Source organism: Setaria viridis, chromosome 7 (assembly GCF_005286985.2).
Source record: "Setaria viridis chromosome 7, Setaria_viridis_v4.0, whole genome shotgun sequence".
Classification (NCBI taxonomy): Eukaryota; Viridiplantae; Streptophyta; class Magnoliopsida; order Poales; family Poaceae; genus Setaria; species Setaria viridis.
In genome coordinates, this window is record NC_048269.2 from 24,660,733 (window position 1) to 24,674,545 (window position 13,813).

At 42.9% G+C, this 13,813-nt stretch overlaps 1 protein-coding gene and 1 pseudogene across 1 annotated transcript; one reads left to right on the top strand and one right to left on the bottom strand.

Annotated features, from left to right (window-relative positions):
* Positions 1–5,068: 5,068 nt before the first annotated feature.
* Positions 5,069–9,265, bottom strand: LOC140223488 (uncharacterized; annotated as a pseudogene).
* Positions 9,191–13,238, top strand: LOC117865905 (uncharacterized). The gene is made up of 6 exons (XM_034750166.2): positions 9,191–9,713; positions 10,697–10,795; positions 11,477–11,654; positions 11,924–12,021; positions 12,694–12,755; positions 12,848–13,238. The coding sequence occupies exons 1-6, from the start codon at positions 9,264–9,266 to the stop codon at positions 12,960–12,962; spliced, it is 1,002 nt and encodes a 333-aa protein (XP_034606057.1). The 5' UTR covers positions 9,191–9,263; the 3' UTR covers positions 12,963–13,238.
* Positions 13,239–13,813: the final 575 nt, after the last annotated feature.

Here is a 13,813-nt window from a genome sequence, read left to right on the forward strand (position 1 = left end):
GTTTATGTTGAGTTTGTTACTTTGTTTATTGCTATGGTTTCGGTAGCAGTTCTGAAGATCTCGTTTTCATTTGCATTTGCTACCCGATCTCTGAGGCTATGCCGATGTATTTATGTGCTTTTAGCGCGGTGTTGGTGATTTTTGCATAAAGGAGTTGATGCGAATTGCAGATTTTTTTTTAAAAAAAAGTAGCGAATTGCAGATTTACAGACATTTCAAACTGTAGTTTTGTCATTCTTCTTTTTTATATGTATACATTCTCTTTCTGTGAGGAAATGCAAAGCACAGCAGCTATTGTCGGCTTGTAGCGCTGCTGCTTGGCGGAAGAGCTCAAAAGCAAAGAAAACTTGTCTGAACCTGGCCCGTTGCTGCGGGAATAATTGAATGGATTAAACGCGGAGTTTAATACAGAAGATATGAAATACTTCGTGTGTCAACACAGGATGCAAGTTGGTAGTAAATATAGAGGTTGCAGCCATTGCTTTGTTTGATATAAGTTAAATACAGGATTTACATTGCGACAACTGGGACAGATTAGGTGGGTACTATGTTCTGTTGTACGAAGCAGAGCCCTGCAAGTAACAGTAGTAGTTCTTTTGAGGAGGACCATCCAGCAGAGGAATCTCCGTAGGCCTGTTTGTGCAAACATGTAGGGAAAATAATTTGGGGAAGACAGGAGTGTGTTTAGTTGCTTGGAGGTGCACCAATAAATAGTAGCCCAGATAGTATATTTTACGAGAAAGAAAGGGATATTCAGGTTTCTGAGGGTGCACAGTACGAAAATTTGAAACAACGCTTGCTGACATGGTATTGGCAAATTTAGTAGTAAGAAGGATGATAGCATGTGCCCTGACATCAGTTCCATTAAGTGGTAATCTAGTAATATTAGCAAGGATTGTTGTTGTAAGGGGTGGCAGGATATGCATGATAATAACATCCATGGACCAAGTGCGAAACCCAAAGCACATGGAGGACACATTTAGTCATGCAGCACTTTACTAACCTGGAACTGGAGTAGGGGAACCCTGTCTTCTCCTACTACGTCAATTAGGTGCAGGTGCCTTAGGAAGGTAAGACATCGTCACAGGTCGAACGCTGTAGGAGTCATGCGAATTTCTGTAAAATATGAGGCAGTACCATATTTTTGGGAATAGGGTCAACGTGATTGTAAGTGTGAATATGGGAATTGAAATATGAAGAGGTCAAGTAAATTGGCTAAGGCACAGGGCATACGATTAACAAAGCGAACAACAAAACCAGAATCAAATAGGCAATGTACAGTCCTGCAGGAAAATTAGTGTGACACACAGCATGTCATGCACGGAATCGGCAGCTCGCCGAGTGCATGTTCAGTTGTATATTATCCGGAATCCAGATGCATGCAGTACGCAAGCTGAATAGGCAAACTAAGGGGTCTGTCACATTGGATTAGATGTTGGATACTAATTAGAAGTATTAAACATAGTCTAATTACAAAACTAATTGTACAGATGGAATCTAATTTGCGAAACGAATCTATTAAGCATAATTAGTCCATGATTTGACAACGTGATGCTACAGTAACCATTTGCTAATGATGAATTAATTAGCCTTAATAGATTCGTCTCGCGAATTAGACTCCATCTGTGCAATTAGTTTTGTAATTAGCTCATGTTTAGTCCTCCTAATTAGCATCCGATGTGACCCTACTAAAGTTTAGCACCTTGTATCCAAACACCCCTAAATAAAATGGCAGTAAACAAACAGATGTGAAAGTAGGACGTATCCGCGTAGAAAAAGAGATCAGGGATCTGTATTGTACCTGATCGAGATTGGTTGCGTTGCAGCCGAGGTGCATGTGCCAGGGGACCATGTGGACGACCCAGAGCAGGATCCGTACAGAAGCGGCTGAGGTCGATACTGGTAGAACGGGCTCTTCTTCTCCAAAGGCTGTGCGGCCGTGGCACGTCGAATGATAGCAACCCTGCGTCCCTGCCTATCGACGGACCCTGCATCGCTGATCCCTGCGCTGGTTCGGAGGGTTGCCTCCACTCCTCTAGTCCGGCGTTACCGAGGCTAGGTTCGTGGTGAGCAGTAGCGACGGAGCTGCCAAAGGTTGCGGCGCGGAGGACGGCGACAGGCAGGTTCCGGAAGAGTGGTGAGGAGGCCGATCTCGGAGGAGGGGGAAGCGGCGATTGCGGCGGCGTGGGAACGGGTTGTGGAGAGTCAACGGCGGCGGACTAAGCGAGGAGAAGACTGCGAACTGCGATTTTGCCCCTTGGTGATAAGATGGGAGGCTCGTGGAGGAGGGATCTCTAATTAATTGCCACCGTTAGAATTAGCGCACCTTCGAAAACCACTCTTACAATTTCACCTACATTTTTACCACTGGAGAGAAAATTTTGTTACACATTCACAATTTTTGCATCCATGGAGAGCCATGTCACGCATACACGCTAGATGGGGTACGCGAAAAGACCCGGCTGCCCCTGGCTTTATCCCTTAGACCGCCCGACCGCCTGTCCCCATCCCGATAGAGCCAGACCATCCATTCAAGCCAGACAAAATCATTCTCCACCTGCTCGAACCCGAAGGAGCGGCGGTGGAGGCAGCGATGGTAGCATCGACTTCGACGATGACAGCAATGTCGCGTGCTGCAGAGTCTTCCAGCCGATGGAGGGGACGGGAAAGGGTTGGGGAACAAACGGGCCTTCCTCTAGTGCCCATACTGCGGGAAGGCTAGGGTGTTCGAGCGACGGTCAAAAAAGGATAACGTCAACCATGGCCACATGTTCTTCAAATGCCTAAGGGGCGTAGGTTGGGTGAGATAGTTTGTTGCTCTCATGCTGCATTTGGGGTTCGTTGTTCTTGACTTGATGCGGTTTTGTCTACAGATGCTAGAAAAGTGTGACTACTATCGTGTAGGGATACGAGGTAGGCTACACTAGCGCAAATCAAAATTTCTACCGCGTATAACCAGGAAGAACTGCCGTATAAGGATCACAGGATTACCACTCGAAGTGCGGAAGATGTAGATATGCGTCGATGCAGTGAAGACGATCACGTAGTCGTACGTAGTCAATCAACGTAGTCGTACGTAGTCGATCACGTCCAGCAGCTCCTCAGCAGCTCGTCCACGCGCAGCAAGATCGCCTCTGGTGCCGCGGCTCGTCGTCGGCTCGTCGGTGGCTCGTCGGCGGCTCGTCCAAGTGCTGCAGGCGCAACACCTCCAAGGTATCCACACGTGCAGGGAGGAAGCGTCGCAAGCCGGACTGCTAGATCCGCGAGTTGCAACAGGCGAGGGCGTGGGAGGCGCGGCAGGTGTGTTTCGCCAAAAAGGTGTAAACCCTAGGGCGCCCCCACCCCTCTATTTATAGAGGTTCCTGACGGGCCTCTGGATCCGAGGCCCATTAGTACTTCTAAACCTAATCCAACTCGGATCAGATCCGAATTGGGCTTCCAGCCCCTTAAGTGTGTGACCCTATGGGTTCGGATACACATAGACATGGCCCGAGTACTCCTACTCGGCCCAATAGTCGGTAGCGGCCTCTAGCAAGACGTGCCAACTCCTATACGCACACGAAGATCATATCAGATGAACCATCACAACATAATATACATGCTATTCCCTTTGCCTCACGATATTTGGTCTAGCTTCAAGCCGACCGCTCTTTCTCGATCCTGTGATCCGGAATCCCTTTGTAGGTTAACTCTTAACCGTACGTAGCATGGCCATGCATTTTCGGATCCGATCACTCGAGGGGCCCAGAGATATCACTCTCAATCAGAGAGGGGCAAATCCCATCTTGATTGACCATGTCTCATAGCATGCTTCTTGACAAACCCGAAAGCTACCTTTATAACTACCCTGTTACGGCGTAGCGTTTGATAGCCCCTAAGTAGGTCGATCCACATCTAGAATACATGCGACAATCTCAGGTCTAAGGACAAAGCGTATATGTTGTTTAAAGAGAGAACTACTTCTCGTGTTGGGTCAGTCCTAGCACATGTCTCCACATGTGTCCACATTATTAGTTCAACATCTCCATGTCCATGACTTGTGAAACATAGTCATCAACTAATACATGTGCTAGTCTAATATTCATGTGTGTCCTCACATGAACTCCGACTAGGGACAACTTTAGAATAACCATACAAGCAAAGAGTTTCACATACAATTCACATAATTGCAAATCAATTCAAGTAGCCTTTAATGGATATTCAATGAACACAATATACAAATCATGGATACAAATGGAATATCATCATCTCTATGATTGCCTCTAGGGCATACCTCCAACATATCGGTGGCAGAGGGAGTATCTGAATGATTTGGTTGATGCCAAAGTAGTTAAGGTGTTTTATCATGAACATGAGCATGAAATCGAAGAAGAAATACAATCTGTGGACTTCCAACCTGGGTTGTTGGCGCAAGAACGGGTTCGTGGCAAAGTGCAGAAGCAAGATCTAGAAGCAAAGTTTGACAAATTAATGAAGTTTGTGTTTGTATTGTGTATGCTATTTGTAGCCATTGTTGGCATGTTCCTTGGCCATGTGTTGAAGTAGAAGATATGTGTTGTAGTACATTGGCCAAGGAACAAATTTGATGAATTAATGATAGTATTTGATGAATGAACAATGCATATTTGTGTGATGACTGAATGAGTTCAAACTGACATAATTTTTTTCAATAGCGACATAGTTCAACTTGATAGACATAGTTCAACCACAACATAGTTCAACTTGACAGACATAGTTCAACCACAACATAGTTCAAACTGACAGACATAGTTAACACACATAGTTCAAACTGACACACATAGTTTAAACTGGACAGACATAGTTCAACCACAACACATAGTTCTAACTGACACACATCACTTCTTAGTTGTCCCTCTCTTTCTTGGACTAATTTTCTTTGCTACAGAAGGTTTCAAGACTTAGATGCCAGCTTCTTCTTTGGAGTCATCTTGTTTGCTGGAATTGTCTCTAAAGGTGTTGTCATTGTCTCTAAAGGCTCCAAATCAGTTATGGGCACCAATTCCAATGGTCCTTCAAAATCAAGCCTCCTATACAAATTCAGAGTGATGTTACTTATTTGTTCACATAAGAAACACTGTAAAATGGGGATCATACCTCTTGGGTGGAGCTTCAGGTGCTGATTTTGTTGCTTCACTTGCTTCAGTTGTACCTGCTGGACTTGTTACTTCACTTGCTGCTTCTTGGCTTGCTGCTTCCATACCTGATGCTTGGCTTGTTGCTGCTTCCTCATTTGCTGCTGCTTCCCTTACTACCGCTTCCCTTGCTGCTACTTCCCTTCCTACTGCTGCTCTTGTCCTTGGTGTTATAGCCTGCACTGTCTCAGTTGTCTTTGATTTCTTTCTCTCAACCTTAGTCTTTATCTTCTTGGATCTCTTCCTTTTCTTGATCCTTGTCAGTTCACACCTCCAACTCACCTTCGTGTGACCAAGTTGACCACAACCATCACATTTTGTTTGCCTTGTAGCTTTTCCTGACCTCTCCAAGTAAGAAGGTATCCTGTTCTTTATCTTCCTTCCCGGACCTCTTTTCTTAGCATCTGGTGGATATAGCTTGAAGCCCTCGTCAACTTGTGGCCACTGACTCCTATCTGTTATGTTAGGCCATCCCATGTCATATGCCTGTCTGAACCTTTGCACTGAATAAGCCATGTCCACATATTTGTCCCACATTGGTTGCCTCTCTGTAGTGATGACAGCCAAAGCATGTGGGCAAGGCTTTTCTATGACTTGCCACTGTCTACACGTGCAATTATTCTCATCGAGATAGACCACATGTTTTCTAACCTCCTCATCCTTGTAAATCTCTGTTACCTCAGCTTGTTCAAGTTTGCCCTTAGTGACTTTAAGGTGTCCTAACCCCTTTTGACTGCATTTAGCCGATGAATCACAGCTGGCAGTATGACTCCATGCAAAGCTCTAGATATCCTTATCCTTTTTTCAAACAAGACCACACCCTTCTCCCTGATAGCATCAACCATATAATGCAGTGGTAGGTCCTTGAACTCCTTTATCCATGCATTCCATGACTCAGCCAAGTTGTTGTTGATGTAGTCACACTTTATATCTGGTGAGAACTTTGATCTAGCCCATAGAAGGTTGTGATGGTCTTGAAGCCATTTCTCTACATTAGGGCTAGTTGCAAGAATATTGTCTAGGAAATACTTATGTTTTTCTGGTGAGTATGCTCTAGCTGCAGGCCACATGTTTGATGCATAAACTTCTCCTGTGAACTTCTTCTTCATGTTCTCCATAATATGCCTGAAGCATTCCCTCTGTTCTGCTCATGGAAATACAATTTTGACTGCAACTTCTAATCCTTTGCAGGCATATGTGCATACTGCTAACCTTAGAAGAACACCAATAGCTTTCCTTAGTTGCTCCACGAACCAAATCCAATTCTCTTTGGTTTCTAAATCAAACAAACCAAATAATAATGGAAATATCCAATTATGACCATCAAGAGCTAAGGCTGCAGGCATGTGCCCATTCCACATTTCATTTAGTGTGGTGGAGTCAATGCTAATGTAAGGTTTGTAGCCACCTAAGAAACCATCTATGCTACCCTTGAAAGCACAAAAAAATCTGCTGAAATGCTTATTCTCACCAATTTTTACATAATCTATCTCAACAACACTGCCAGGACTTCTCATTTCAACCTCAGCCTTGAACCTGTACAACCAGTCAAAACTGTCATCCCATTTCCCAAAAAGTTTATCTGTTGCCCTCTGTCTACCATACCATACAGTTTGATACTGAATCTGAATCTTATACTTGTCCTCCAGTTCCCCCTTTAGTTCTTTAGCATCCAGCCCACGCTTCCTCTTCAGTAAAGGGATGGCTCTCTTAGCACCCCAAGCCTGGTTTGCCATTCTTCCCAACACTCTACTTGTTGAAGCACACTGATGAAGATACTTGTTTATTTGAACCTGCAGTAATGCAAACAAACATTACAATAGTTAGTCTAACATGAAGCTAAGATATAATTGCCTAACTGTAATAAATTGCATAAATATAACATAGGTGTACCCTGACACAACCATCCAATTATGTCTTAGCCCTAATAATCCAGGGGCATGCGGTAACCTTGCAAAAACCCCTGAACCTGGACTTGTTAGACTTCTCAGTGTCTAGCTCAAATTCATTCACAATGGCACACTGCTTAATTGCTAGTCTGAATTCAACCATAGAAGGATACATTGTGCCAACAAATATTTCTGGATTATCCCTATCCCAATCCATAACAGGTTCAATAGGATCACTGTCATCCACAGTACAACCTGCATCTCTCGTGTCCTCTTCCATTTCTTCTGGAATGGGAATTTCTGTTCTTGCTGCCTGTTCTGCTCTCTCATCTGCATCTTTGAAACTCATAGCCTCAAACACTCTATCTTCATCAGCCAGTACAGTTGCTTCACCATCTTGATCAGGTTCAGGGAGGATAACCAGAGAGTCCCAATCCATAATCTCAGGTGCCAAATTTTTATGACCTGTCTGATCTGCCTCTACATTAGAACTAAATGTCTCACCTAAACCTTCAGGAACATTAGGTACTGGTTGTGCTTGGCTGTTGATACCTGAACTGGCCATAGATCCACCTCTAGTTTCACAATCTTGTTCCTCCTGCTGATAGCCCTTATGAACTACTTGCACTAACACATTAGCCAACCTGTCATGAAACCTTGACCTAATCATCTTCTCAAAATACTCATTCTTTCTAATCTTCCATTGAGAACCACTGTCACTATCAACAGCCCACACAACAAGTATCTAACTAGGACCCCAAATGATCTTACTCACCATTTCAGTAACAAATGAATCAAGATTGTACCCATTACATCTATCAATTCACAGATCATGCCATTGCTCAGCCATATCTAAAGCACCAAAGTACTCCTGAATTGATTTAAAATTTTCACATTTAACCACTATTCTAAAAGCATTGCTAGGATCAATCATGACATAAATCATAAACAATGAAATAATTTGAAAGTTAGAAATGCCCAACCCTAGAGACATGCATATGCGGTATAGTGACTTCAAGCGCGCTTACCATGGAGGGCATTCGCTAGGCTCCATGTTCAATCAATGCAGGAACCTCACATCTACTAAAATACCTCCCTACAACGATGAAATAAAGCAAATCAGGGGAGCTCAAGGGAATCCAGAAGCTACATCTAGGAGAATACCATTCTTGGAGCAAGCGTGGAGCAATTACTTTCAATCCGTCACCGTCACTGTTGAAGCCGACGCTGGCGTCGCCGGTGCCGTCAGGGTCCAGCTATGGTTTGAGCAGGTGGGGAATGGATGGTCTGGCTCGGTCGGGATGGGGACAAGCGGTCTAAAGGATAAGGTCAGGGGCAGTCGGGTCTTTTCGCGTACCCCGTCCAGCGTGTATGCGTGACATGGCGCTACATGGATGCAAAAATGGTGAATGTGTAATAAAATCTTCTCTCCGGTGGTAAAATGTAGATGAAATTGTAAGAGTGGTTTTCAAAGGTGCGCCGTTTCTAACGGTGGCAATTAATTAAATATCCCTCTGGAGGAGCCCGGTACGTGGACCGCACGGATACGGTTCGGTGGGGATCGGATGGACTGAACTGGACGGGAACTGTTGTAGGAACTGTCGTACAGTAGCATCGGTAGGGGCCGTCAGATGCGGTATCCAACGGCTCGTATGAAGCTATGGTACTGTAGCAGAGAAAGTGTTCTCAAAAACTAAGGGGGTGTTTGGATACAAGGTACTAAATTTTAGGAGGGGTCACATCGGATGTTCGGACGCTAATTAGGAGGACTAAACATGAGCTAATTATAAAACTAACTGCAGAACCCCTATACTAATTCGCGAGACGAATCTATTAAGCCTAATTAATCCATCATTAGCAAATGGTTACTGTAGCACCACATTGTCAAATCATGGACTAATTAGACTTAATAGATTCGTCTCGCAAATTAGACTCTATCTATGTAATTAGTTTTGTAATTAGATTATATTTAATACTTGTAATCAGTATCTAAACATCCGATGTGACATGTCCTAAAGTTTATGAACTCGCGTCCAAACAGGCCAAGATTTGATATGATTTGGCCCCGTGAACGCCCCCCAAAAGGCTGTTCCTTACTGGGCCGACCGGCCCATATTCCTTACTCGTCGTCTTCCTCCAAACCTTTCCGAACTCCGGAGTCGCAACAACTCTTCCACCACGATAAGCCCTAATCGCCCGCCAGTTAGCCACCACCACCTCCATGGCGACCACCTCCTTCCATCCGCTCGCCACCCCGATTGCCGGCGGCGGCGCTCGCATCCGTCGCTGCCCGCTCTCCCTACCCGTTCCCGCCCGCACGGCGCCCCGGCGGCCGGCGCCGCTCCTCGTCGTCCGCGCCAAGCGCGCCGGCAGCCGGCCCCCCGCCGCCGCCTCGCGGCAGCCCGTGAACCCCAGCGCGGTACCAAAGCGGGATGCCGAGGAGGAGGTCGAGGAGGTCGAGGAGGAGATGCCGTGGATCCAGGACAAGGCGCTGGACCTCGTGGAGTTCACGGGCACCGTCACGCAGGCCATCCCGGGGCCCCGCGTCGGCTCAAGCCCCGTGCCGTGGCTCCTCGCCGTGCCGCTCGCCTACGTCGGCGTCTCGTTCGTGCTCGCGGTCGTCCGCACCGTGCGCAGGTTCACCTCCCCGCGCTCTAAGAAGAAGCGAAGGGTAAATGTTCGCGTTATAAAATTTTCCGTGGTTCCATGAACGAAATTTGATCTCGTGCTGGGTACTTAAAGTCGGTGTAAATTTTCCTTCACCTTCGCCGCTGCACTAGCCCTGTGAACTAGGTACATTTTGGAACATAGGTTTGTAGGGATCAATCTAGCCCCACAAATTGTGCTCTATAGAGAGGTTTGCTCTGTCAAGGCGATGGGAAATGATAAATTTCGCCCCTTCTTTCAGCAGCTAATTCTATTTTGCAAAATTATCTATCTGTGCTGACTGCATCGCTGTATAGCATCTTGGAATCACACTAAAAATCATTTTACAGCGTTCTTAAATTCAAAGTATAATGAGTTTGCAATTTCAGTTATAGAACTGTTATAAGTTTGTTCCTCTAAATCAACTAGATACTGTTGTAAATACTTAGATTGGAGGTGCTAAAACAAATTTGAGCTTGCTTTCATTGTTGATTGCAAGGTTAATGTTTTGTGAGCTGGTTGCAATCTTGATGTCAGCCTACAATTTGTCATTTTTTATCTTTGCATGTCTTCAGAATACTGTAACTCCTGTTAATTTTTTATTTTTGGTTTCACTTAAGGCCCCGTTTGGATCCCTTCATTTTGAAGGAATTGGAATCTACTTAATGGAGTAGGCTAATTATCTTGGAATGTGACATTCCACAACTTTCCAAAGTTCAGATATAACCCTATCTTAAATTCATAGGGGTGGGAGATGGAAATTGATTCTATAGATCCTCATGCTATGTTTCTAATGTGCAACTTATAGCACGCTCTTCGACTCGCTTCCCTATAGCAGAAGTGCAGCACATAAGTATCTCTCCCATATGGCCAACAATAATATACAAATATTTTCCACATACAATTATATTAGCTTAGTTAATTTGTGTCTAAATTATGATTATTAGAATGGAATTCAATTCCAAGGATCCAAACGGGGCCTAATAGTAAACCAGTGTTTCTCTACAGGTGGGTAAGAATATATTCTTGTTGAAGTCACTAGATGAGCTGTTCCAGAAGGGCAGGGAGGCAGTAGATTATCCTTCTCTCCAAGATCTCATGCAGAAGGTGTGTGCCGTAACCAACCATCTATATAATTCTTGAGAAACTAAATTAGTGGAGTGATATGGGAATGATGGCAGGTAGAACATACTTTGCTTATTTTCTTTTTTGCTTATTCTATTCGAGAAGACTTTACTTCGTTAGCTATCTTATTCTGACACTGGAGTTAGTGAATTGATGCTATGTTAACTGGTGCTGAAACCTAGATTGGAAATTTTGCTGTATGGTAGAATAATAATGTTCTTAGCAAACTGTTAGTTCTCTACACAGACGAGTCTATATCTATTGCAATTTGATGACTAATTTACTGAGTACATTGCTACTGGAAAATATTTCTTTATCTTTCAAAAAAATATTTCTTTCCATAGAAAACAGCAAGCTCATGAAATTGTTTACTTCCCAAGTTGGGAGTTGCAAAATTGGCATTTTGCCATAAATGCGACACTGTAGCGTTTCGTTTGTATTTGTGAATTATTGTCCAAATATTGACTAATTAGGCTCAAAAGATTCGTCTCGCAAAGTACAACAAAACTGTGCAATTAGTTTTTGATTTCGTCTACATTTAGTACTCCATGCATGTACCGCAAGTTTGATGTGATGGGGAATCTTCTTTTTGCATAGTGTCAAAGTTGGGAGTTTGGAGGGAAGTAAACAAGGGCTAAATATGCTGCTTCTATGTGTATGCAGACAGGATTTGACATGGACGATGTAGTAAGAAAGTACATCCGGTACACACTGAATGAAAAACCCTTCAATCCTGATGTGGTCGTGGATCTTATACATCTTAGGAAGGCATCAATGCTTGAAGATGCAGAAGTTGCTGAAATTTTGAATGAGATCTCAAGACGAATTGTTCGAGAAAAAGGTATCTGTTGCTGCTTATTCTAGTTTTTCGAAAGAGCTCAAAATATTTCCAGTCACATGCTCTGGCAGATTTACCTTTGCGAATCAAGATATAATTCCTTTTCCTACTTTCCTTCTGCTGAAGTTTGTGCGCCTTTATGCTTAACTTTCTTTGCGAAGCTACTAATATCCATTCTTACTCAATATGCTTTTGTTATGTCATTCTTACTCCAGGACTGGTTTTGTTATGTCATTCTTACTCAATATGCTTTTGTATTTACAATCTTGCAGGGCCAGTAGTTATGGACTTATCTGGGTTTACAGAACAAGGTTTTAAGCGGAAGCTTGCTGTACAAGCTTTGTTTGGAAAAATCCTTTACTTATCGGAGGTAACTTGTCGATCCTCCATTTTTTTTTACTGATTTTATAATTCCATATCTGTTTTAAGACAAATCTTGATTTGAGCTGTAATGAAAAAATAGAAAGGTTTCATGGCTCACTACTTGCTGTGGAAGTCTATAATGAATGTTCGGTTTGACAAACCAGCTTATTCTAGACGGGTTTAGATCGTCATGGGGACCATTCATGGTAATGATGGGATGGCATCATTCCCTGTTTTTATGATGTAAATGTGCAATATGATTTTAAAGCAGTCCATTCCATTTCTCAGAACAAATCAGTTGTTTAGGTCCAACTAGGATCGTACGGTCCATTCACCATTTCATTCCTCATGCAGAAAACCCCATAAATGCATGTGCCTCTTCTTATTTACCTCTGCTCACTGCTGTCTCTGCTGTGTTATTGTGTCTAATCTCTGAAGATGCAGATAATTGATTACTAGTCTGTGCTTTGTAGGAACATTTGTCTTTCCATTCAGTTTGAAATGTTGCTTTCCATAAGATAGTCATCCCCATATTATTGCTTTCATTCAAATTGATTTATCTTTCATCTGGTGCAAGTTTCAAGTTTATTCTTATCATGGTTTGTTACTGATTAGCCTGTGCACAAGTTATCATGATGGCTCAGATCTTAATGGAAATTGTTTTTGAATCTCTATCCAGCTTCCGGAGTTCTGTTCACGGGACAGCTCACTTGTTGTCAAAGAAATCTTTGGAGTTACAGAGTATGGCTAAATTTACTATATGGGGAATTCTTGCTTTCCTTTTACCTCCATAGCCTTTTGGTAATTATTGTTTTGTAATTTCTTGTGTGTAGTGAGGATGCAGACAGTATTCGAATTCACACCCTCTCTGCAACCGGTGATATCGAATCTATACAAAAGATGGTCGATGATCTAGACATTGGACAGGGTCCCTCGTCATCAGCTTGAATGATGGTGATGGAATAATGCTGAACACCTTCGTTGATAGTATTGCAACTTTAGCGTGATGTGAGTTTCTCCGGCCTTTTTCGTCTAGATTGTTTTCAGCCGTTGAAGTAGGAGTTGAGCAGAGGACAGGGTACTTGGCTGGAAGTTTTGTAAATTGCCTTGCGATTAGGCCAGTAACGTCTGGCTGTGTCTCAGACCTGCCCATGACTTTGAGGAAACAAGAAAGTTGAATTGTAGCAATGAGTTTATAGAAAGCGGGAATGTTATTGAAATTTACTCCATTTTGTTTTTTTTGTTCTATCGTGTCACTAAACAAGTAAACATATATCTGCGGTTATAAATTATCTACTCCCTCCACATTCCGAGAATCTTGGAGAGTAAAAGCATCTCAAGTTTGACCAAAATTATAGAGAAAATTATAAAGATTTATTACATCAAATGGGTATACTATGAAAATATAATTGATGAAGAATCTAATGATACTTAGTTGACATCATAAATGTTATTATATTATTATATAAATTTGATCAAACTTGAGATATTTTGACTCTTCAAGATTCTTAGGATGACTTCTAATTTGGGATGTAGGGAGTACTGACGAAGGATGGCAAATTTAGCATTTGAGTGCGTGGCATTCCAAAATATGTTTGGCCATAGTGCTGTCATGTGTAATAATGATGATAGAATGATTCTTCGTTCACCATGCTATTACCTCTGATATGTACTCCATCAATTCTCTTTTGATAGGCATTCATGGAGCCCGGGCCATTCTCATTTCATATTTATATTTCCAAAATGCCATATAAGCAAGAGAACATTCAATTTGTAGTTGAAATAGTTTCATACAATGC

Bases quoted from the DNA above. Each gene is read 5' to 3' on its own strand.
- LOC117865905 (XM_034750166.2), top strand. From the start codon at position 9,264: ATGGCGACCACCTCCTTCCATCCGCTCGCCACCCCGATTGCCGGCGGC. The intron at 11,655-11,923 runs GTATCTGTTGCT...ACAATCTTGCAG, and splicing joins ACGAATTGTTCGAGAAAAAG to GGCCAGTAGTTATGGACTTA. The intron at 12,022-12,693 runs GTAACTTGTCGA...ATCTCTATCCAG, and splicing joins AAATCCTTTACTTATCGGAG to CTTCCGGAGTTCTGTTCACG.